We start from the raw sequence: 25,827 nt of genomic DNA on the forward strand, positions 1-25,827 counted from the left end.
TTCCAATTAACTTTTTTCGCGCTTTTTTCCTTATAATCATCACTTCGCGCACGCTTCTGAACAAACCGTTGTTCCTGTTATCTGAAAGAAAGTCTTGATTTAGTTTTGCTGGTAGGCTTGCTTTTTTATTTAATCTAAAACTTATTTTAAAGCTTAGGTTTCTTATATCTAATTTTTACTTACGTTATAGAATACAGGAGAAAGGTCTAGAGTAGTGGATATTGAGAAGGAAACATGTTAAGAAAATAATTCTTTATTCAGGACAATTGTAGCCTAGTTAGTCTACCCACTACATTTTGACTGCAGTTCAGCTATATTTTTCCTCCAACCCCCAATGTGGTGTTATATAGCCATATATATTTTCCATGCATTCTGTCAATCTGTCTTGTTTTAGCATTTGTACCCTTAAATTGAATCAGTTGTGACATAACTAGAGTGATGGGTTGCAGAATACAAGGGAAATACATAATTTGGGCTATATCTGCACATCAGGGGGGTTGGGGGTAAGCTGTAGTAGGTCTTCCATTAAAATGTGTTCTGTACAATAGGCTATGAAGTAAAAATAGGGTATATTTTTACCAAATCATATTATTGAGTAACAACTAAACTGAATATACCATTCAATGCCTTTGGTATTTGTTTAGCCTTGTGTCACCTGATAAAAAAACATGTTAAGAAAACAATTCTTACTTTAAAATATGTAGGCTATAGGCCTAATAATCCTAGTTCTTATATTATCCAAGGGGAGAACCTTTATCATCAAGTCTTTCCTCTAAAAATTCTTCTTTTTCCAGCTTAAGAGAAAAAGATTCAATGCTTAAGTCTTTTGAAATTGCTGCTATAAATTGCTGCCAAATAAGTTGTTTTATAGATAGCATTCATGCCAGTCTTTTTAAAACTTTTTTTTAAAGAGCAGTGGTGCAAATACAAAATATTAATAGCAGGTTAGGATAGGTAATTTCTATATACCACTGTCTTTTCTTTAAACACATGCTATGTCACACATGCTAAACCTGAAACACTAGTGTTTCATGAACTGAAACACCAAAAGGATATATAGGCCTATATCAAAATAGGATAATTGGTATTTCCAAAAAGAGCTCCCTGTAGGTAAGTCAATAAACTAATAATTTCAAGCATTTGATCTCTTTTGTTAATAACCATATTGATGCATAGCTTAGATTTTTAGTCTAGGTATTCATTAATCTATACAATCCTTCTCAATGCCTCTTTGGTAACAAGATGTGTTTTAGTTTTACATAATTTTGCTCAACTGGATACTGGTTTTTTACCCTAGCTCAAAATCTAAGCTAGCCTATGTGTCAATGCAGTTATTATTAAAATTATTTAAGATCAAACACTTGAAATTATTAGTTTATTGACTTTCCTTCAAGGACCTCTTTTTAGAAATACCAATTATCCTATTTTTGTGTATATATATCTTTTCAGTGTTTCAGTTTTATTCACATATTAACAGAAAGCTGATTCTCTTCTGATTCTAAAAATGTAACTTTTATTGCTTGATATTTATTCTGTAAATCACAAATATTAAATAGATTGTTTTCTTTTCAATTGCTAGTCAAAACAGAGACCACATTTTTAATTTATGCTCACAAATTATTGGTGAAAATTTCATAAAGAAGGTAGGGCTCATGAAACTACCCTCACATTGCATCATTGTAGTGAAATAGAGGTAGACCTCTATACCTCTAAATAGAGGTAGGTTTATGTCTAGAAACCTTTGCTCAATATATTAAGTTGCAATGTAGGCTACACTAGTCTTTAATTAAAGTCTTATATGCCAATCCTAGAGGTTTATGTCTAGAAACCTTTGCTGAATACATTAAGTTGCAATGTAGGCTACACTAAGTCTTATAGGACAAGCCTGGACATTTGTGTGATTTTATTTAGATTTATTGTCCTTAGCATTTGTTATTACTTTTGTTGATGTAACAGTTCAGTCACAAAAAAGTAAAAAGGTTGTAGCCTACTTCAATCAGTAAAACCTACAATGTCTATTCACAAAATGTATGTTCAGTGAATTAAGAGGGTAGGGCAAAAATTTCTTGTGAATTTTTTAGGGTACAAAGAAATAAGATACAGAGATTTATTAAGGATAATCATTTATGTCTTGGATTTAAATTGTAACTAGTTAAATATTAAGAGATATTTATGCCAAAGAAATGTTTAAACAATTTTTACTCACTAGCTAAGAAAATATTACTTTAATAGCAAAATTACTCAACAAATTTTAGACTCACAATTTTAATAAAACTATTAACTTAAAGAAGCATTTATTCATTTTATTGAAGAATTATTATCTTTGATACTAGTATTCCAAAGAAATGTAGTCTTTACAAAAGGCTCCTACTTAAGTCTGAGTCAAATTCTGATAAAAATCTGTCTTGACTCCATTTCCATAGCTCACAGGATTTACTCATTGTCCATAACCCTTCTTGAACTCTTCAATTCAATTTTATTTGAATAAAAACATAACACTAAAGATCCTAGAAGATAACTTGTTAAGGACCAAAAAAAAAAAAAAAATAAAGTAACACTGAGAAAAAAAATAATAGAAGAATAAAACATTGGTAATTAGAGCATAATTTGTTAAAAATGGAAAAATTAAATTATAATATCAAGTTTTGTTACATTTTTATACAACTTGTAAAAACTTGTGGCAAGTTCAACACTGGAGGGAATTTTGTTCCATTGAATAATAGATTTGTAAATGGGAGATTGCTGGGCAGCACTTGAAATGCATTTAGGAATTTTAAAGGCTCTATTGGATGAATGGAGACAGTGGGCTTCCAAATTATTAATATTATAATAGGTTGAGGTGGAAGATTATTGTGGAAAGCAGAGTAAGCAAGCGATAAGTTTAGTTTTTGTATGATTTGATCAAGTGGAGCTATTCCAAAATCTGAATACAAATCACGAGTTGGATATAGACGGGGAAGCCGAAAAACTGCTTTAATGTCATGGTTTTGGGCAAATTTGAGTTTTTTAGTGAAGGACCATTTTGTATTTCCCCAAACAGATCTGCAATAAGAAAGGTAAGGAAAAATAAAGGAATAATAGAGGGTAACTAGGATGTAAGGAGGAAGAAAATAATTCACACGGTTAATCATAGCTACTTATCTCAAAATTATTGCTGTGATGTAAGAAATATGATTAAAGAATGACAAGCATAAGTGAATAAATATACCAAGAAACTTGGCAACCTACACTTGCGGGAAGATGTTGGAGGAGTACCTGAGACCAAGAGCAGGTTGAATAATGTTTTTGTTGTAGGGGGTTCTGAATAATACTATTTGACTTTTTTTTGCTATTAATGGTCATGTTATTCACAAGGCACCATGCCTGGACTCTGTTCAGAAGGACTTGGGCAGGTGTTATTGCCAATGGTAGATTGGTGCCAGTGATGAAGAAGTTGCTGTCATCAGCAAATAATACAGGATACACTGAAGGGCCCAGGTCTATAACAAGATTATTGATATATAGGAGAAATAAAATAGGACCTAGAACAGAGCCTTGCGAGATACCCCTCCGAACAGGTAAGGGCTGAGAGTATACTCCACCCAAGCTCACACTCTGTACCCTTCCAGATAGATAAGAATCAAACCAAGAGAGGGGAACACCACAAATACCATAACTATTTAATTTACTTATTAAAATACTATGATCGACCATGTCAAAAGGCTTAGAAAAATCCAAAAATAAGCCCAATACAGTTTTTTTAAGGTTGAGTTGTGAGCATATGAACTGTGTGGCATCAATTAGAGCATGAGAAGTTGAGAATTTCAGCCTAAAGCCATATTGGTGAGAAGAAATCAAGGAAACGGAGTGCTGACTGTCAAACAGAAAGGAAGACAGACGTCTGAAGATGATTCTCTCAAGCACTTTGGTTATAACAGGAAGAATTGAGATTGGACGATAATTACCTATCTCAGTTGGATTGCCCTTTTTAAGAACTGGAATAACAATGGCTGACTTTAGTAAATCAGGGAAAACTCCGTGGGTTAAAGATACGTTGGCAATATGCTTGATGGGCTCGTAAACAAAAGGAGATATGGTCTTCAGGAGCTTATTACTTAATCCAAGACAGTCAGGAGTAAAACTATTAGGGAGAGAACCAATGATTTGAAGTACCTTATTGCTATCAGTTGGGCGAAAAAACATGGATCTAAAATTGAAGCAAGGGAATACAGCCTGTGAGGAGGAGCAGGAGTCAGTATGAGGAACATTAGAAAAATAATTATTAAATGTATCAGGTGCATGTAAGGGGTCAATTAATCTACCATTTGTGTCTTTAAGGTGAATAGGTATAGACTTTGATTTTATATTTTTTGACAGAATATTATTAATGGTGGTCCAAATCTTTTTCAGGTTTCTTTGTACTTGAGAATTTTTGTATAATAATAATCTTTCTTCGCTTCACGGATGAGTTTAGTGAATAAGGTTTTATAATGTTTGTAATTTGATAGGTCAATATCACTACTGGTCTTACAGGCTAACTTATATAATTTGTTTTTACAATATGAGGAGACAATGAGGCTATGTGACATCCAGGGGCATATAGGGATATTTTTCTGGTTAGGTTTACGAATAGGAAAAGTTGAATGGATAATTTCACTTAGCCTTTGTGCAAAACCATTTGTGGAAGAATTTACCTCTTGACAATTTAAGACATCGTCAGTGGCCAGTCAGTGGTTCTTAGACAATCGATAAAATGGTTTATATTTGCAGAGCTGTAATTTCGAGTAGGTGTTGGGATATTAATTCTAGAGTGATGTGGTTGGAAGGTAGTGACAAGTAAAAAGAAAAGTGGTCTAACAGCCGAATATATTATATTTGAGGTCAGGTCACTTCCCAGAGATGTAGATACGAAAATGTTGTCTATTAAAATTGAAGTTGATCTCACAGGATAAATCTTACTGGGGGAAAAATTGGTGGGTAGAAGACCCTTCGCGGTCACTGATTCAAAAAAAAGTGTCAGATTCAATATTTTTACCAACATTAAGTAGGTTGCAATTAAAGTCCCCAAGAACTATTGCCTTTTTATGGGGTAGGTTAATAGAATTAGAAAAATTATCAAACAGATTACAAAAACATGAGGTTGGAAATGGAGGAGGTTTATAAAATAAGGAGAGTATATAGGAATTTTGGCCGATAACTATTTTAACAATTTTTGAATAAATACATCTGAGATTTACTTGTGTAGAGAAAATAGATTCGCACTCTGATAGCCTGGTAAAATTTACATTTGAACGGATGTAAAGTGAGATACCACCAGAACTCTTTGTCAATCTCCTGGGCATATGGATTATTTGGCAACCCGGGAATACAAAATCCCTAGTGTCATCATTATCGGAAAGTCATGTCTCTGTTTATCCTATTACACCAAAAAGGCAAACATCATTAAATGAAATTAAATCTTTAAATTTGAGCCACTTATCCCAAATGCTTCTGATGTTAAAACAAAGAACATTAAGGGAATTATTATTTACTAGTTTTGGCTTCACATTGGTAGCAAAATCGAAAATATCAAGGTATTTACAGCTAGCATTTGTTAAGGTACCAGGGGGGCTGCTTATAGGGTTGGTATGCTTATTATCATCTATATCGGGATAATTAAAAGCAATGTTATTAGAAAGGGATAAATTAGTTAAAAACGAAAAGTCACACATTAATTAGTCGTCGGGCATTCTGATTGTGACTCAATCAGCCTATGTTGGCTTAAAACACTCAATTTGAATTTCTTCTTTGGAAACTATGGTCTTGCCGAAGTGGGTTTTTGCCAAATTCTTCAGAATAATGCATTTCAACTGATTGGGTAACTCTAATTGGGAGATGAGCATAGAGGTAACTGTAAAGCTGGCTAATTTAAAGTACACATTTGATTCATCTTCCAAAGCATTTGGAGAAACTGTGTGAAATCTATGGGGAGTAATTCCAGGTAGCTTTGTCAGTCTTGATGTCTTTCCTTGTGCAGGATTTTCTGAAAGGGGGTTTTTTTGGGGGGGCACTTGATATCAAGGGGAACCATCGTATGAGATTATTCTGAAAATATTCAACACTAGGGGAAGCATTGGGAACTCTTGGTGTCCTGGGGGCTGCTGGTTGCCTGGGGCCTGTTGGTGGTTCAGGGGCTGTTGGAGGATGGGGGACTGTTGGTGTCCTTGGGACTTGCATGGCTACAAAAGGGATTGGAAGTTGTTGCTCTTTTGCTATTCTTAGTATCTCTGCCCTTTGTTTATATTTGGGACAGTTTCCTTTATCTAAGGACTGGTGTTTGCCCTTACAGTTAGTACATGTTGGGTCAAATTGACAGTTTGACTTATTATGGTTCTTGCCTAGGCAAATCTTAAAAATGTTGGAATCCTCTCTACAGTATTTATCTGAGTGCCCAAGCCTTAGACATTTTGTACATTGTAATGGCTTTTCTTTGAAAGGCTTGAAAGGTTTTTGTTGGCCAAAGAGGAACACTTTTTCAATATTGAATTGTCCTTGAAGCTCAAACAACACAGTTTTAAAGTTTGAGGTTTCAGTGGTTTCGCGACCAAGGGTATGAACACTAGAGACTGGAATGCATTCACCTTTTTCGTTCATCAATGCTTCCATCAGGTCCGAGTTTAGAACGATTTAGGGACATTGTAGAGCACAATCTTTGTTTGTATCGGGCTTGGGGACCACATGTGGGCTGTGACAACTACATTTTCAACACTTTTTAGCTCCATTACCTTTTTCACTGATGTGGGATCGTTCAAAAGGATATCTAGGGATCCTGATCTATTTATATTCATATTAAAGTTGCAATGAATGGTCTTGAAGAGGGAAACTCGCAACTTTGGTAGATCATGGTGTGTAAACAAGCAATAATCAGATTGGGGAACTAGTTGAATAATTACTGGGGAATTGGCTGGATTTCTTGAAGAGTTGTTTGTGGTATTGGTTTGATGTATTATTGCTGAATCTGGTGGACTTTTTGTTCTCTGTCTTCTATGCTTAGCTGAGTTTACTATCTTAAAGCCTTCTTCATCTTTTTCAGTATCAGTTGTTGAGGGTGATGGACATTGGGTGGCATCCATGTTTAGGGTAAGAATACTCTTCTGAGAGGTCGCTGGTACATTCGCAGTTGTAGGGGGGGGGCTCTAGCGAGGGCTTTTGAAGATGGTTGAAATGGTGACTTACTCATATCCCTATCAGAAGGTTGTTTTCGAGGCTCTATTCAAACTCACAAAGTCAAACACTAATTAGAAATTGTTTCTCAATAAATTCAAATTAATCAACAGTAACGAGAAAAGTACCAGTAAACTGGTTTAGTGTTTACTATTCAGTTGCCAAGAAATTTAAATATTCACTATTTTAACAAAGTTAAATAGATTAATGGGTCACCTTAAGTCAAAGTATCCACAAGTCTTATCCAAGACAGGAATTATTCACAGGTTAGGATTCAAAATTGCTCGTATCCAGATTATAAATAATTCAGAAGAGAAGTCTTATCAAAAACGTGAACTAATCACGTTTTTGCACACAAGTTAGGTTGCAAAATTACAGGAATCCAGATTATAAATAAATCACAGGAGAAGTGTCTCCTCTGAACTCTCAATCAAGACTGATAACTCCATAACTTAGGAATCCAAAGATACTCTCATTGCTTACATGATAATCATAACTAGGTATAACCCCTGAAACCATCTGGACTGCTTTTCTAAACAAGCACACTTTTAAAACTAAGTCTTGTAATTCTTTATATGATTGCACAAAAAAATTGCTATCTGTATTTTTGTTATAGATATGGCTGGTCCAAAAAGAGGTCGTGGTGGCAAAGCATCTGCCCAAGCACCAGAGAAAGTTGAGGGTGAACCAGAAATCAAAGTTACAAAGTCAGAAGAAGATGTAAAGGAAGAAACTCCTAAGGAAGAACAGCTTTCTTCAGAGACAGATCAAGGCAAGTTATTTTAAACTACAATTTACCTGCACATATGAGTAAGGGATAGTGCAATGGGGCTGGTGTGAACCCTCTCTCCCATCAAACTGCTAATTATAAATTGAAGGCTTCTTATCAATTAGGAGAGAAAGGGGTGTGCTAGGGACCTTGTGTATGAAAATTTTCCCTTCCTAAAGTATTTGCATGTAATTATCTACTAATTGCTGAATTGTTCTGCTTTTTTTTCTGATGAGTGAATTAAGGGGATGTGGTACAATAAAGACTTGCTTTTAGTTTATGTGGTCAAATTATTTAGAATTATGTTGGCAGCCTTGATATAACTTGTAGAACTTAGATAATAGATTTAAATAAACAAGAGAAAACTAAAAACTGACACCAAATTTCCCAGATATCTTGAAAAAAAAAACCATTTAATTTCTTTCAAACAGGCCTGATATAGAGATATTCAGTTTTGATGAGACTTACATCATCAGGAAGCACAAATTCTGTTTTTTCTATTAATTGGACCAGAATTGTCTAATTTAAGTACAGGAAAGGCCAGTCCCTCAAAATATTTTAGTCTACCTGCTTGAAAAATAATGAAGATCAGTTTAAAGGAATTATCCTTTGATTGATCTTGCCACATTTCAGTGTCTTATAGAAGCAATTAGGTCAAAGTTATGTCATAGTTAGGCATTGTATGCATTTTTTCTTTTACATTTTTATTTTTATTTTTTGCTTAGTATTAAGTAAACTTTGGCAATTGAAAGACTAGTTACTTTGATATTGTGCACTTTGAATAGTCCTATTAAATTTTATTTAATAAATAAAAATGTACATACAGGTTTATTTTAAAAATTTAATCATTTGAGTAATATCAATACTAATTAGTACTACCAGTACTGATTAATAGTAATATCAGGACTAAAAGTATTTCCATACTTGAAATAAAAAGGTAATAGCTTTCATTGTTCAAATTCTTATGGTCAAATGGTCAGATATGATATGTTACTGCAAAAACATTCTAATGGCTTCAAAACCCTTTTATTTCTTAGTTAATATTCATGAGTCAAACCATATTTTTTTGCCTCTAAACTCAGGTTAACAAAGAGTTGAAAACGGCCCAAAAATGTGTCATTTTACACTTCAATTTAGAAAATTTTCCTGGGGAGGGCCACTAAACCCCCGCCTTGCCGGGGGTATTCCATACCCCCAGACCCCCCGTTGCTTCCATCCCCCCTTAGCCTATCTTTCTTTCCCTTTCCCTTTCCCTTATTTTCGTATTAGGTATTATAAAGTATTAGGACAAATTGAAGTCAGAAAACACTTCTTTCTAGGTATATGGCCATTAAAAAATAACAGAAGAATAGCGAGGAAAAAAAAATCCCAGTATAAAGTAAATGTGATGTTTCATGTCAGTGCTTTTTCCAAGCGTTAAGTGTTTTTTTTTTTTTTCAATGACCGTTTTTCCAAGTATTAAAATTTCATTCAAGTGTTTTATGATGATCACTCATCAAAGTTTATTTTATTTTTGCCTTCCATTTATGTTATTTTACTCTGTTCATGACCGTATATTCGCTCTTTCCCTTATTTTCACCCACCCAAAGAATCATACGCATGCGCATCTGTGACAAACTTTCTTTACGTTTTTTTAGTATAATTTTAAAAGGTTTTCATTTTAATCGATAGTAGATACCGTGTAGTAACCCACAAGTATAAATTGGATTTGATTTATTGAACTCAAATGGATACTATTGTTTTATTATTACAATCATTTATACACGTTCAATCACTAAGTTATTACTTAGTTTAATTCTAAGATAGTTGAAGTGCTAAATATGGGCAGAAAAGGGAACAGGGAAGGGCTCAACTTGAAGTTGGGTCAAGTCCACCACAACGGTCTGAAGGAGAAATATATTTCCCAGAGAAGACCAGCTGTACCAAACCATTTGCATATTGCCCCTGCATCACCAAGTCTATGGAGTGAGAAACCAGCTGAAAATGTTGTATGTACTGAGAGTGATGGTTTCTTTGGATTGAAAATGATAACACCAGGGTGAAATCTGGATTGCAAGGAACTGAGGTGTTCCTGCTGGCTTGTGGATATTCCATATCTCTTCAAGAATGACAAGACAAAAGGACATCCAGCACATTTAAGTTTATAGTTGTTTTGTTGGATTAGATAAAACTCAAACTCATATGTGTATATGCTCTTTATATTGTAAATTCACCTTTGAAAAATCCGCAACTAAATGCAAAACGTTAAGTTGTCACAATTTTGATGGGTATGATGTCCCCCCCCCCAAAAAAAAAAAATATATATATATACAAATAAGGTGGACATAGTCTGGGAGGGACTCTCATTCATTAGCAAATGTCAACTTTTCTTACTTGTCAACCCCCAAATTGTTGACCAACAAGAGAGCCTGAAAATTGAGCAATAGACAAGCACATCCCCATAAGCGTAAAATAGTTTGTATGAACTTGGAAACAATTCAAGGGTTCACAACTCAGAAAACATTTTTCAGACCCAAAAAAGTGTATTGAATATTTTGTTTCAGTTTTAAATTCCCAATCATTTAGTGTAAACATTATTGAAGCTGTGTGGATAAAAAGAACATTGAAGAGATTCACACAGTCTGAATCTCAGGTAAGGTGAGTGCTGAAGGCCAACTAAATCATTTTAAAGCAAATGAAAAATAATATTTTTCTTCTACAAAATTGGATCTAAGATATACTATCCTGATGTTATAAATAGTAAAAAGAATACACTCTTAGATGAATATGAAGGAGGGAGTTGATAAGTAATACTCCTTTTTTTAGTCACTACTTTTGGGCCAAACCTGCAGAATGGATGCTGAAAAGATGACAACTCCACTCATATTGTAGGAATGGTATTTTTAACAGAGAATGTTAGCTTTTAGTTTGACTCTAGACTTTAGTTTTAAGTTTGATTCTGTCTCACAACTTTATTTTTTAAAATAATAAAAAACTTTAGCATAAAGAGCAAGGCATTGAGGAGGGGACAGCCCCTTTCATACACAGAATAATTTCTGTTGGTTTTAAGTTTTAATGTCACTCCTTGCTTTCAGTTAAAATAAAAAGCTTGTTTTTTTGTTTTGTTTTTTTTTATTCTAGTTTAATGGTCATTGTGTTTCAGCAGTTTTGAAAAAATCTTCAGATAAATAAAGAATTAGTTCTAAGAGAGAGACAAGGGGAAAATGGAGATGGAAACTGATCTATAATCTTCTGGGCTGTATCCAGAACTTTTGACTGGGAGGCTTCAGAGCAGGCATGTTTATTCGAATCTGAGTTTGAAGGAAAGGGACTAGTTTAAGTGCTACAGACCACTGTTTTACTTGTTTTCAGTGTTTTTATAAATAAACAAAAAATAACATGGATATGACTTGAGAAATGTGGCTGAATATAGCTATTTTAATATGAAAGGGGGTTAGGGTAACATTTCTTAGGTTTAAATGTAGGAAAAAATTGCTAATATAATTATAGTCCCAATTATTGGTAAATTTGAGTTTTTTTTTTTTTTTTTTTTTTTACAAAATGGATGTCCAAAATCATGTGCTATGGTATTACCCTAGGTACAAAATTACCAAATGGATAAACTAGACTGTCAATTAAATAGATTAAACTCTAGATGAAGGGGTTGTCTTTTTTAAGCCCAGGAAAAGCAGAATCATTAAAAGCTGAAAGTGATGCTGAAAAAGATACTCAGCTGGTCCTGTGGCTACAAGACAATTCTAAAACACCCATTTTATGCTGCATTTTCAAGGGAGTAGCTTATTTTAGCAATTTTACTTGCCAAGTTTTTATTTTAAGGTTATTTTACAACACTATTTAATGAGGGCCATAACCTCCCTTGTATTTAAGTCAATTCTAATTTATTGTATGAGTTAAGTATGCACAAGTGGTACCTTGTTTTTGAAAAAAATGTCTACTCTAGCAGAATGGAGAGACAACCAGTCAAAGATTAAATTTTTAAACCACTTAAAAAGTTCAGGGTTTTTTCTATGTGCTTTAAGAATGAAAGAGCTCATTAGTTACATTTATTTTCAGTGATATGGTTTCTTTTCTGTTCAAACATCTTGAAAGGCAATCAGCAAGTAAAATACTTGCTACCAATGGGCTAATTTTTTGTATTCTTAGATGCTTTCTGGAAACCACTTGTCCAGCTTGAGTATAAAGAGTGGGGCTTGAAGGTGGTGATAGACCTTCCCTCTTATCTATGGCAAAATATGTACTTGTTGTGAATTTTATCATGATGTTTACTTTTATTAGAAAAGAAAAGCTGAAATAAGCTTTTCTGTTTTGTTTTGTTCTTTTTGTTTGGTTTAGTGATCATAAAAAAACGAATAAAAGGGGTGAAAATTATGGCAAAACAAGTATGTGTGGACTAGATGGGCACAATTAATTATTGAGGGGCTCAGTTATAAAGGGGAACGAAATTTTCTTTGATTTTCTCTATGGGTGTTAATGGGTAAGTAGACTCTTGTGAGAAAATTAGTAAAAAAAAAAAAAAAAAGTTTATCTGGTATGTAGAGTTCAAGGAGATTGTTTTTTTTATTATTATTATTTAGATGAGGATTTGTCCTTCTTTCTTTTCAACTAGTTTACTGAATGATTAAATAGGGTGAACCCCATAAAATGTAGACCAAGATTTGCTCTTTTTATTAATAAGCTGAATGTATTTTGAGGACTTTTTTTTGTAAATCCTCCTTATGTAGTTTTTGTGTTCATATATGCAGTTTTAAATCTTTCACAGATTTAAAGTTATGCTCTCATAAAGTTAATCTTTTCAAATTGTAAAGAAAGAATAGCTCTGAAGAAAAAGGCTTTGGTAACAGAACCATATTGTAATTCCTTTGTGCAGTATTTTAACCATTGATTTTAATTGCTTGATTTTCTTGTCTTTTTCCCTATTGTACTTACCTTGAAATAATATGCCACCTTGGATGAGAACAAGCACACAAGATTACACATACAACATTTGCTCAAGAATGATAGGTGCAGTAGAAATAGTGATAGTCCTCAGCAGGGTTGCTACAGGTAGTACAAAATACTGCTTTTCGTACTTTTTGAATACTTACTTTGAAAGTAGTACTTTGTATATTATTTTGTCAAAGTGCCCTTTTTGTTTTAATTCTTCAAATCAATAGTAAACTACTTTGTGTTGCCTTTAATTCTTTGCATCCACTATTGGGGACTTTCAGAATCATATAGTTTGCCTCAAAATCTCACACGCAGCAGGAATTTCGAATGTATGTTTAAATGCAATGTAACCAACAAGGTGAATATTTTCAAACAAATGAGTTTGATAATGCATCTTGTAGTGTGAATGCCAACTACCATGCAATCATGGTTGACCAAAGTTATACACATTAGCTCACTCTTAAGTTAGTATGTCATGAGTTCTTGCTGTGGGAGTACCCACTGCATGATAAGAGCATAGACATTGTAAAACAACATAATCAGCACAAAAGTAAAAACTTAGAAGCTTTAAGAAATCTAAGGGACAATCTTGATACATTGGAAAGGAACTTTATCAAAGAAAAGCTTAAAAACAATGGAAATAAAAATTAAAACCAAATTTTGAAGTCTTGCAACTAATTTGATAGAAGGATTTAATTTCAGTAAAAGCAGCTAGCTAGGATAATGGAATTTGGTCTTGCATTTTTCATCTGGTTTTTCTCAAAATAAAACGAAAAATGAATAGTTGAAACCTAGTACTTCGGTAATCTCTTTTCTGTATGTTCAGGGACTGTTTTAGTAAGATGTATATTGAGGTCTTAAAAAAGAGAGTGGTGTCACCCTACCACTGTCGAGGAAAGACTTGGTTGAAGGAAAAATAATAATTCTGCAGTTTTGGAACCTTGGTGTTCCCACTTTTACTGATATATCACATTCATATAGGGTTTATGTCTTTGCCTCTCAGCAGCACTTTGGCCAAATGTCAGTTTTGGGCATTAGAGTTAATTCTGGCGCCATGTTGATATAAAGTACTGCCAGAAACGATTTCCGATATTCTGCATGTAGAGTCTTAACTCCTAGATTAGAAACTTGAATGTTCCTACAGATCTGATTGAGAGTGCAAGGAATGAAAGGCTAAATCACTTGAATTAACTATTTTTTCATGGTTCCTAAATCTTTTTCTTTGTTTGTGCTAACTGCTAGTTTAATAACTGAAAGCTCCTTTGTGTAGTGTGAACTGAGTCACACCCTTATTTTTTACCTCAAATAAAAATTATGGAGCCAAAATTGTAGAGTCCTATTATTTATATAAATGTCCTGGTCCTCTGAACAAGAAACAAACACAAACTTTTTTCCCCTCAAAACCTTTGAGATAGCTCCTTTCAACTGGCTAAGTACTGTTTTGAAGAATTGTAAAATTGATATATCTCAGTACTCAAGACAGAAGAATGTTTATTTTTGTTGCGCTCACGCTATTCCGGACATTCAAAGGATTGACAGATTGAGAGCTCTTGAACATGCGATTGGTGCAATTTAGAAATGACCTCGGATGGCCATTGTCAAGCGAATTTCTTGTTGATGAACCAATTTCAAACACAGGCAATACAAACGAAATTCTCCTACTCTGTGTCATGAGTATGTATTATGCTTTGCACAACACGTGCTAAAATTTTGGAAAGGTAGTATGTTTCTTTCAAAATAGTACTTTTTGGCCACTCTGAAGAGTACCATTAGTGTTTTGATTCGATTGGCAACCCTGAACCTTAGTGTCTATTTTGGCACTTGGCTAAAATTTGATAAACATTTAGTGTTTATTTTAAAAAAAAATATGAATGCTCGTCTCTACATTCTGAAACTTATGTTTTGTGAGTCCAGTTTGCACAGCTTTAAATTATTATATAAAGCATTGGTGAGGCATGTTTTGTGCTAGCTTTTAGTACCCGTTCAGCCGCTTTGACAACCTGCAAGTAGACTACAAAGGCATGTGACAGGGTTATTTCCATGTTAGAAGCAATTGCCTTAAATTCTGCGAATGTGCAGATCAAAGTGACAAGGTGAACCTGGGTGTGTTCTTAGACTTTTTGATTTTTGCTTTAATGAACTATTAGGTCACAATAGTTACAAGTCACATTCCCCAGAAGTGAATAGAAGAATCAGTTCAAACAGTTTTGTTTCTGGAGTTTGTAACAGCCGAAAACGTCTTCCAGAGGAAGTCTAATATTCCGAAAGTTTTTGCACAATTTAAGAGCTCATTGGAATTGCTGATCAATTGGAGTGGACCTTGTAAAATTTATGTAAAGTTTCGCGCTTCTTTGTTTTGTGCTGATTAGCTGAATGCTTCTTGGAGTGGTAATGATACCTAACTCAGAAAAGGGCATTGTTGGAACTACAGCTACACGTTTATTTAGGCCCAAACAGTTTTTTTTTGTCATCTATTTTTAAACCCTCCTCGTAGAGTTTTTGTGCTTGTATATGTATTTTCAAATCTTCAGAATTCTAATTTTATACATCTAAGCTTTTTGAATTGTAGAGAAAGAAGAGCAAAATTATTAGCTCAAAATTCCTTTACTTTTAGGTGAGAAAGAAGCCAATACAGAAGAGAAGCCTGCAGCCCAAGAAAAGGCTGAAGAAAAAAAGCCAGCTGCTAAAGGTATTTTTGATTCTGCCATTATATTCCTATTATCAAGCTGAATCTGCAGCAAATATATAAGGCCTTTTGCTTGTCGATCTCGAGTCTCATTTTAGATTGTCAAAATTATCAAAAGAAAGGAAAAATTTGAATATTTCAGATTTTTGTTGGCACAAACAATCAGCAATGCAATTTTGAAAACAAACTGCTATTTTGGCAAAAATAAAATACGCTGAATAAAGAGAATAGTAAAATCAACCTTCTCACAGTAAAATTTGTATTACGGATTTTTTTTTTTTTCAAATGATGTCACAGTGAAAGCAAGAAACTGATTGTGTTGGTTGTGAAAAGTGAGGCTTGTCAAGGCTTTTTTCAGTATGAGTTAGTCACACTAAATTTCTTATTCAGTATAATTTGCAGTGTTTAAAAAAATGTATTAACAGATTTAAAAATAATGCATACAGTGTTCGTATTTTCTAAATTGAGTCGTTGATGACAATATTAAATGAGCCATTAATATTTTGTTCGTGGGCTTGTTCTGATGAAGCAATAGGTTAAGAGTTGGTCAAGTAATTTAGTAATGAGGTTTTTTAAACTGTAAAAATTGGCATCGTTTTATTTGTCTCCTGGGCAGGTAACTCTTTTAAATGGTCTTAATTTCTATTTTACGGTACCTGTAGCATCACTAGATAGTGCCAGTACTCCTGCCCTACCTATTTTAATCTCTAGATTCTATGCATCTGCTAGACCTTTGGTTGAAGCAATCCACATGTAGCATTGATTGAATAAATATTATCAATCACACACAAATTTAATCAGGCCTAGGAATGATATGTTTCAGTCTCTGGCAAAATTTACATGTAAATCTATTTTTAAACCTGAATGTTCTTGATGTTCAGTGCTAAACTAGGTTGTTTTAGCCACTCTTTCCTGCATGAGCCCCCCTACAGGTAATCATAGCAGTGGAATCAGAACAGGTAATCATCTTCTTTCATAGACAAGCGGGAGTACAAGGAGAAGAAATTTTTCTTTTGGAGCCAAGTTAATATATTGGTATGGATGACATTCCATAAATCTGTGCCTTCTAAGGGGGAAGGCGTCATAACATCTAACCGTCAGGAGCACTACAAAATCCGTCATAACATCGACAAAAAAATCCGTCAGAACCACTAACCGTCAGAACATCTAAAATTTTAAAACATTAGTTTTTTGGGGTTTAGGGGGAAAAGGTCCCTAGGCTAGGTTACTTATTTAATATATGCTATGCTTTACCCCCACCCCCCGGATGCGGAAATATATAGCCGAAGTTAGTTTCTAAACTATTATGTGATTATTACTTCATATAAACTTGTACATTTTTAAATGTTATGATGGTTAGTGGTTCTGACGGATTTTCCTTTTAGATGTTATGACGTTTAGTTCTTGTGACGGAAATAGTAGCACCCCCTTATAAGGTAGTAGTTGGCCTTGGATTGTGTTCGAGCCAGTCCTGTTTGGTGTCCTCTTGAGTGATACCAAGTGCGTTTTTGAGTTCATAGCATGAAACCAACAGTCATAGCTAGTAGAATGACTGATACACAACAGTGTTCAAAGTTGATAGAAGAAAGTTTCAGATTATGTTCAATATGGCACAGATATATTTTCAATATTTTATGGGGTACTTTGAAGAAAAATTAAATAATGCTTAAATTACCAGTAGACTTATCTCATCAGCTCATGTAATTGTTAAATTCTAAGAAGTAAGAATGCATGACCTTTGGCCAACAGATGACCAACATTTTGTTTTGCTTCATTCAAATTGATTTTCCCAACTATCAAGAACATTTCTGCGGCTGGAGATCTGCCTTAAATAATAGGGAAGCATTAACAGGTCTTATATTATGGGATGTCTTATGATAGATGATGGTTTAGTTGTTAAAAAGAGGATGCGGGATTTTAAATCAAGAGTTCAGCAACAGTCTTTTTTATTACTGTATGTAAGTTGACCGTGTCAGGTTCAAAAATATTTGTCTTCATCAGGGAAGTTGACTTTTAAGGGCAGGGAATCATTAGCAGTATATATATAATTGAAGTGGCTAAATAGAGGACTGTGTTGTCAGCAGAATAGTGTAGAGGGTTCCTTCTGTTTTAAATCGTCCCGTGTGTATTTATTTCGTGTCAGTCAAGCTCGATTGTCATGCACTCATGCTAGAACCTTGAAAAGTGTCATAACTGAATCTGGATTGTGATTGGGATTTGGGAAAAGCAAAAACAAGTGTTAAAATAGTGGCATATACTTGCTTTGACAAAAAAACACTAGGTTGACTTTGTTATGACAAAATGATTGATTTCGGGACAAAATAGGTTTATTGGGCAAAAAATGGGCTGGGTTCATTAATGTTTGCTTGAAGAAAGAGTATTCAGTTTCTAAATCTTCGAGTTTCTAAAACTTGAATTACACATCTTTTGGTACTTCTTCGTCAGTATCATCACTTAAGACTACTAAAACAAAGTATGATAACACGCGGAAGATAGTTTAGAAAACTGTTTTGAAAATATCTTGCAGCTTGATGTTGCAACACCCATTGAAAAAAAAACCTCTCGGTGTAGTTTGTTTCCTTTTCAGATCTTCTGCGATTAAAATTGCGTAAACTAAATATAAGTCTCCAGATTATGTGCCAGTATTCAAAGGAGTCTTTTTTCTTTTGAGGCGTTACTAGGAAGACTTTCAAATGAGATATATAGTTTGAAATTCTTATAGCAACATTGCTGGGTCGTTTTATGATTAAAATGAAAATTGTAAATAACTGGTCAACTTTTAAATATCAGTTAAATAAATAAAAAATCCACTTTAATCATATAAAAGGAAAGGACATATCGTCTAATAAATTATAATTTAAATTATTATGGTATATATTATTTACGTCTAGCCTCGGTTGGGTCTTTTTGTCAGAGCTTCGGTTAATGTATCCAAGAACCTGAGGAGTAATAAGAATGTGTTCTAAATCAAAATGTGTCGGACTTATGTTCTGAAATGTTCTGGTAATTTTTTTTTGTATTTTTTTCTTCTTCTTTTTAAGGTTTTTTTTTTTTTTTTTTTTTTTTTTTTTTTTTTTTTTTTTTGTCTCAAGTTGGATCTTTTGACAGGTAAAGGTAAAAAAGCTGCAAAGGCTGAAGAACCAGTAGCTGAGGAGAAGACTGAAGAGGAGGAACCTGCCGATACTAAGACTGAAGAAACCAAGGAAGGAAAGAAAGGTGAGCTGACTGTATGCGCAAAAAAGTATTCAACCCACAAAAATTGAATTGATGAACATTTGTATTCTGGGTTACACAGAAGACTTCTTTCTGATTTTGTTAACCTTGATAGATTTGTTCAATTGTGTAAAAGTTTTGCACATGACTACTTATGAGACTAAACACATGAACAAAAAACCAGTGCAATTCGATTCTGTTTCCGAATATAATGGTCGCAATTGTGACAATCCACCCCCCACCCCCTCCCCCAAATTCTATTTGTCAAATTAGTATTATTTTGCATTATGAAGCGACTGCTGGCAAGAAATGCATATAAAAAAAATCGTACAAACCATCCCTATCAGCAAGGTTTTTTTTTTATAGCCTAAAGTTGTATCTTGTCTTATTACATAGGAAGAGGGGATGGAACATAAATATCTTTGCCATGGTCATTATGCTTTGAAAGAATATTGGATGAGGAATTGAATGCTATTATACTTTTGTTGTTATAGTATTTAGTTCGGAAGGGGGCATGCACAAGACTGGCTAATTTTTTTTATCGTTGCCTCTAAAGTTCGCCTTCTTCAAAGACGTTTAAAGTACCATGGACACTAAAAATGAACTCTGATTCTTTAAATTGTGAAGCGGAAACACACAACTGTGTGCGTCTTTAAAAATTGGGAAAACCCGGGAACTCAATTTTTAATGAAAAAGGCCTCCATGTGCAGTTTGTGAAAAATCAGCAGAAATTGAGTGAGAAAAGGTATATCTTTGTGGAGATCTAGAAACTGTAAATTTTATCATTGTTTTACTAAAAGGTTGGAACACTCACAAATATAAGCTTTGCATTAACATGAACGTCATTAAATTATTGAATAATTTATTTACCTATAAAAACATCTTTTTGGGAAGACGAGTTCGGCCATTCTATTACGTTATGTTTATCCCTTTAGTTGACTATTAACATCAATATGATCTTTATTTTCTTCTGATTTAAAAGTATCACTTTTTTTATTTAACTTGTATATTCCCAATAGCCTACATTTGTCCAATAGTCTGACTGAACATAACAGTCGGTAATACCCTATTGATTGTTGTGTTTCTCGACGAACAGATGCAGACCAATTTAGAGCTGCATCCGTTTGGTTGGGCTTATTTGTAAACTAGGAAAGTCTGCTTGTTCCTTTTAACGATTCAAGTGTTGCAACAAAAGACAGAATTTAGGCAGCGGAAAAATCTTAACAGATGTATGACAGTCAAATGAAAAATCTTAGAGAATCCCGTTTCCAGTTTTGAACAGTCCGAAGATGAAGCCGGGGGTGGGAAAATATTTTCATTTTAATGTCCTTGGTACTGGAAATAACCAGTTTTCCTGCTTTGAACATCTTAGAAAACCTTTGCTGGTGACATATAAGAGGAAAAGTAAGTTGCCGAAACAAGTGCAACCTGTGAACCTAATTCTGGAATTGAAATCCTAATTTTGATCATATAGATAATAATTAAGAAGTGTTAACCAACAAAGTAGTTTTTATGGCAAATAACTACTAACTTGAAATCAAAGCGCCTTCAAAATACGTAGGGCGGTAGGAGTCCTCGCCCTTGGTTTTGGGCTACAGGCAGACCGGTTTTCAATGTGTGTGTTTTTATTATGCATCATTTAGCTTGAATTTTGTTAACCAGATTTTTTTATTATCCCCCCCCCCCTTCAATTACCATAGTGTAGGGAGTTCTAAGGACTATGGATTTCTGACAGATAATAAACCTGTGGTAATGTTTATAGAAATTTATTGAAACAACATTTTTTTTTTGGAACTTTGACAATTCCTGTTATTCCTGCAAGACCAGCCAAAATTTCCATTGTGATGTCGCTTAATAAAGTTTTGAAAAAAAAAATACCGCACTCTGTTAGAACTTTGTTCAGTCTCTTGGGGAGGTCAGGATTTTGCGCCGAAACATAGTTTAGTCCATTTATTCAAGGGAAAATTTCCCCCTCCATTTTCTTCTGAATAAAAGCGGCCCCGTTTGGCAGGGTATTGTTTACTGGTGTCTATGAAAATTCTATCAAAGGCTTTTGTGGTGCCTGACTCCACTTAGACCTTTTTTTCAGTTAGATTTCTTCATACCCACACCGTTAGTTCTGATAATTTCGGAACTTAACATATGATAGTTCGAATTTGTCAGCTAGCGAACTCTGTTTTCATCATTTTGACTTAAAATTCTTTTGTAGTTTTATCCTTTGGGTTTTGAAGACCCTAGAATGGAATTTTGTTGAAATTAAAGTTTGTTAAAAAAAAAAGAATGTTGTTTTTTTATATAAAAAAAGCACGTGACGAATACTTAATGAAATTGAAATTTGCTTAAAATAATTTGCGTTTAAAAAGAACTGTTAGGGGAATACTGCCTTTTTTAAAACTCATATCTATCTTTTTGGGATGGAGAAAGGGGTGCCGATTGGGTGTTAAAGGGACCAGCAACGAGCCCGTGCCCTTTGAATGCTAAATTAATATCTCATACCCCAATTAGAATAGGCTACAACATTTATGCACCATGTACCATTTGAAGTAATACATCTTTTATTGTTGTCCCACAAATGTAAACCAAGAGGTGCTTGAATTACCAGTTTAGACCTATGGATTTTGCTGTGTGAGAAACATAATATATTATATTTAGTTTTCTAGCATTTTAATTTTTGAAACTCATTTGTTTCAAACTCAACTTTCGGTTTAACTGTTTCAGAGTAAATAAAAAACGTAATAAACCGTTTTGTGTATTTTTGTTTTGTGCGAAACTGCAGCTGTTTCGCAGAGACCAATTCATGAAATACAAAACTTGTAAAATTGTAAAAAAAAAAAAAAAAAAAAAAAAAAAAAAAAAAAAATTCCAATGTAAGGTTTAAGGGATTAAGAATTACAAAAGTTAAACAATGTGACGTCACTTATCGTTAGTATTTGGTGTATTTTCGAAGGTTGCTGAGTGTGAGTAATGACACAGAGGTTATTCTCTTTTCTTCCTATTTATTTAAAAAATGTTCTTTCTTTTTCTAATATGTAGAGATCTGTTATTTCTTAACATTTTATAAAGACCTTTTATGTGAGACATATTTTATTTTAATTAAAGCAAATGGTGCGGCTGAAGAGAAGAAGGGTAAAGGACGAACCAAGAAGGGAAAAGTCGAAAAGGCAAGGCCTGCTCCTGCTCGAGCATCTGAGAGAAACAGGGGCAAAGCAGCTATACAGTATTGGTAAGCAACTCTCTCTGCCCCGCTCTTTTTAAAAATCTGAGCAGAAGGGTGATGCTAAGTCTTGTAATATGTCTGAGCTAAGTCTTGTAAATAGTCAAAATCTTCTTTAGGAGATGGTTGTTGTAACTCTTGTTTCTTTCGCTTGGAAGGATTTTCGTTTTTGTCGTTTGCAGTGGATTCAGTGATTATATTATACAGATTCTAACGTAAAAAAATAAAAATGAAATGAGTTGTGTAGCCAAATAAGTGGAGTGTATGCGAGATGTGTATTATGCATTCAAGGCAACCATATTGAGGTCAATTTGCGTATCTCTTTTTTTTTGAACGTCAGAGAACAGTTAGTCGCTTACGATTTTTTATATTAAGTATACTACTCTCGAAGCCTAAACTGATACTATATTTTACCCATTTAGTTGATTTCACAACGAAGCCAAAATTTATATTTTGCCTTTTTATAATCAAATTTTATTAGAAATATTTTTCGTGTGTATTTTATTATAAAATCCCAATAGAACAAGGTTTTGTAAAAAAAAATCCGCACCCCATAATCTCTCTCCCTCCTTCCAAAATCAAGAGAAAGTGGCTTACAAGAGAATTGCCAATAATACCGCCATAGATATTTTTGTATAGTCTACAAGGTGCAAACAAGGGCCCTACATTTACTTCTCTGGGTAATCGTGGATCCTGCGATAGAAATAGTTCTTTGGAGGGCGAAGGCTACACAGAATGTTAACCAGAAAAGCTATCATTTTCTGCAAGTGTTAATAAGATTTTGTACTTTTTTTCTTTTGGGTCTGGTGGGGGGAAGTTGTACGTTCTGTCCTGCCTTATGGACGCACTGCCATAAATATGCAAGCAAAGAAAGTGAAATATGGGTACAACAATTGGTGCACAAGTTTCAGAAACACTATAAACTACTATTTTTTTATTATTTTTTTTTTTAGCCTGATCCTAGCTTTTATTATGTACAGGTTGACTGGAAAAAGTTTACTGGGATGTGTGAAATTTATATGATTTAAGGTATTATTTCTTAAATTCTGAAGCCAGGAGTACAAAGAAAATGATTTGAATCATATTTACCATCAGCGTATACCCCTCTTCGAAAGTGTTCTTATTTATCACGTATATCTTCTTTCGAAGCTTAATTGACAAACAATTCGTCTGCACCCTAAAATCAGCGTTGTATTTCTTGATCTGCCATACTTAGCTTCACCTGTTATTACTCACACAATTAATTTCAATCCTTTTAAGCGCTTCGCCTCTGTCACGTCTAGAGATCATATTTGAATTTTTAAAACCAATTGGCATAAACTGTTTGATAAGCTGCTCTTAAAGGGAGAATCAGCAGGGTCAATCACGCTTTGATTCTCCTAATCTACATTACCCACGGATCTTCTCTTTGAGAAGAACTTAGAAAACAGTTTTTGGCTATGTGTCGAAAATTTGTTTATATGTATTTTATTATGTTTTTATGTTTCGGACAAAAACTTTTTTTGGGGGGGAGAGCGGGTCTCAAATTCTGTGCCCCCCCTGGAGACGGCGTTGAGTACGACCTAAACGCGAGACAGTTCTGATTTAACAGCTTAGCATCTCCTTCCTCTGTTCCTATTATATATTGTTACATATCATGCTGTATGGCCTACAACTTTATCAAAATATGTTGACTAACAGTTAAATTTCCTTAAATAAGGTTCAGTATTAAAATAAGTCTAGGAAAAAAACAGCTTTTGAAATAAGACGTTTTTGAAGCCAAATGAATACAATCTTTTACTGAATTGGTGGCGAGAGGTCAGGTAACTCTTCAAACAACGAGTTCAAAATAAAACAATGTGCATTTTGTCTGTTCTTGTTTCAGTTCAACAAACCTTTTCAGAGAATCGAGCTGTTCAACTAATCATGAGTTGTCATTAGCTGTTATTATAATCATAAGTTGTTATTGATAGAGTAACCTAGGTTTCGGCCGCTCAGCCGCTTCGACATCCTGCATGTAGACGGTATAAAGGCATTTGACAGGGTTATTTCCGCGTCTGAAGCATTTGCCTTAAATTCTGCAAATACGTAATTTACACCATCAAAAGTGACAAGGTGGATCTGGATGTTCTTAGACTTTTTGATTTTTTCTGTAATGAACTATTGGGTAAAGTAAGTAAATAAGTATGACGGCACTAGACCCTTAAGGTCCAAACCGGCGGTGCTGATCTCCGTTTCGTAGCCCTTCAGCCAGGAAGTGCAATGGGGGGTTGGGGGCCAGCCATCCTGTGCTTTCACAGGATGTGCTTTTCACATCCTGTGCTTTTACAACTATTGGGTAACGCCCTTACAAGTCACATTCCCCAGAAGTGTTGTTGTTTCAGCTGGTCAAATCTTTTCAGAGAATCGAGCCATTCAAATAATCATGAGTTGTCATAAGTTGTTATTGATAGAGTAACCTAGGTTTCAGAGAATTTACTGTAGTACTTAGGAGAGATTTGACTTGGTCTTTGTCAAACTAAGATCGAACCTCCACAAAATTCAAATTATTTGAAATTAATAATAGTCTGTATATTAGTAAAGAGGTCAGCCTAGTGACAGTCATGTAAATTTTGCCCATACATTTTTTTTTTCTTAAACGAAAAGATGAGTCAAACCCAAACATGAAAAAAGTCAAATATACAATAGTTAATTAATTGGTATCTGATCTCTTTTCAGTAGTCGCATTATCTGTGTTGCACATCTTCTGTTGTGTATCATAAGGTTACATTTATCGCGGTCTAAACGTCAGTCCATAGGATCCTTCACAAACGATAATAAGGAAAGACAACGCCTTTCTCTCCTAGCCATTAAGAACCTGTACTTCCACAAACAATGAAAAGACACAATCATACCTTTCTCTCTCTCCAAACCAATAGCCGTCGAGAACCCGACTCGACTATCCACCAACGATGATAAGAAACGCAATGCCTTTATCTCCTTCCAAACCAATAGCCATTAAGAACCTGACCGTCAACACAAAATGAGAGGGGAATGGCTTGTTGGTTTTAAATGATGTTATAACCCACCCATGTTGGAGTCGAAATTTGATAGGACAAAATTCTTTTGGTCTTTTTCCATCAGTAAAAGATTAGATGCTTGCTTTCCTGATAATGGGTTTGAATGTTTTTGAACCACACATTTGAATCAACGAACTATTCCTATTAGACACGCTGGGCAAAGTTGATGCATCTTTTGGAAGAGGGTGTTCAAAGAATTATCTTTTTTGTTTAGCTGTTGGCTTACGTGAGTTTCCTCAACTGTTTTCTCTCTTCTTAGAAGGTGTAGAGGCTTTTCTAACGAGACTATCTAATTCTCTTTTTATTTCAGTGAGTCATGAGGTGTATTTAAGCGTAATGCTCTAGCGCTAGTTGCTACCCTAGAAGAACATTTCTCTGATGTTGAATTTACATGTTTTAAAAGTCCAAAAGGGAGTAAGCGTGGAGCATTTGAAGTCACTTTAGAAACAAACGGTTCAAATAATCTGTTGTGGAGTGGCCTGACAAGGGGACCCCCAAGGAGGTTGAAGTTTCCTGAATCTGAGTTTATAATTGGTGAATTTAAAAAGTATCTTTAATTTTTTTTTTTTTTTTAACCTTATTGTGCTCAGCAATGAGATATGCCCGTTAACTTTAGTGAATTTAATGATGGGACAGCACTAAATTCTTACCTGTGTTCTCCTGGATGTGTGTTGACACTTTAGTTTTCGGTTTGGTGGATATTACTCTTTTTCTCTCTTCACCATATAAGTATGTTCTTTTAGGTTTCACTAATGTATGTTTTGTCAACTCTGATTTTTAAAATAAATGGATGACAGAA

General features: G+C 34.2%; 1 protein-coding gene across 1 annotated transcript; it reads left to right on the forward strand.

Annotated features, from left to right (window-relative positions):
* On the forward strand, window positions 1–25,827 carry LOC148954603 (uncharacterized). Its single transcript, XM_089086641.1, has 6 exons — window positions 1–111; window positions 7,799–7,954; window positions 15,492–15,566; window positions 18,672–18,779; window positions 21,876–21,999; window positions 25,339–25,827. The coding sequence occupies exons 2-6, from the start codon at window positions 7,801–7,803 to the stop codon at window positions 25,346–25,348; spliced, it is 471 nt and encodes a 156-aa protein (XP_088942767.1). The 5' UTR covers window positions 1–111; window positions 7,799–7,800; the 3' UTR covers window positions 25,349–25,827.

This window comes from Artemia sp. Qi Xiang Cuo, chromosome 3 (assembly GCF_049724085.1).
Source record: "Artemia sp. Qi Xiang Cuo chromosome 3, ASM4972408v1, whole genome shotgun sequence".
Taxonomy (NCBI): Eukaryota; Metazoa; Arthropoda; class Branchiopoda; order Anostraca; family Artemiidae; genus Artemia; species Artemia sp. Qi Xiang Cuo.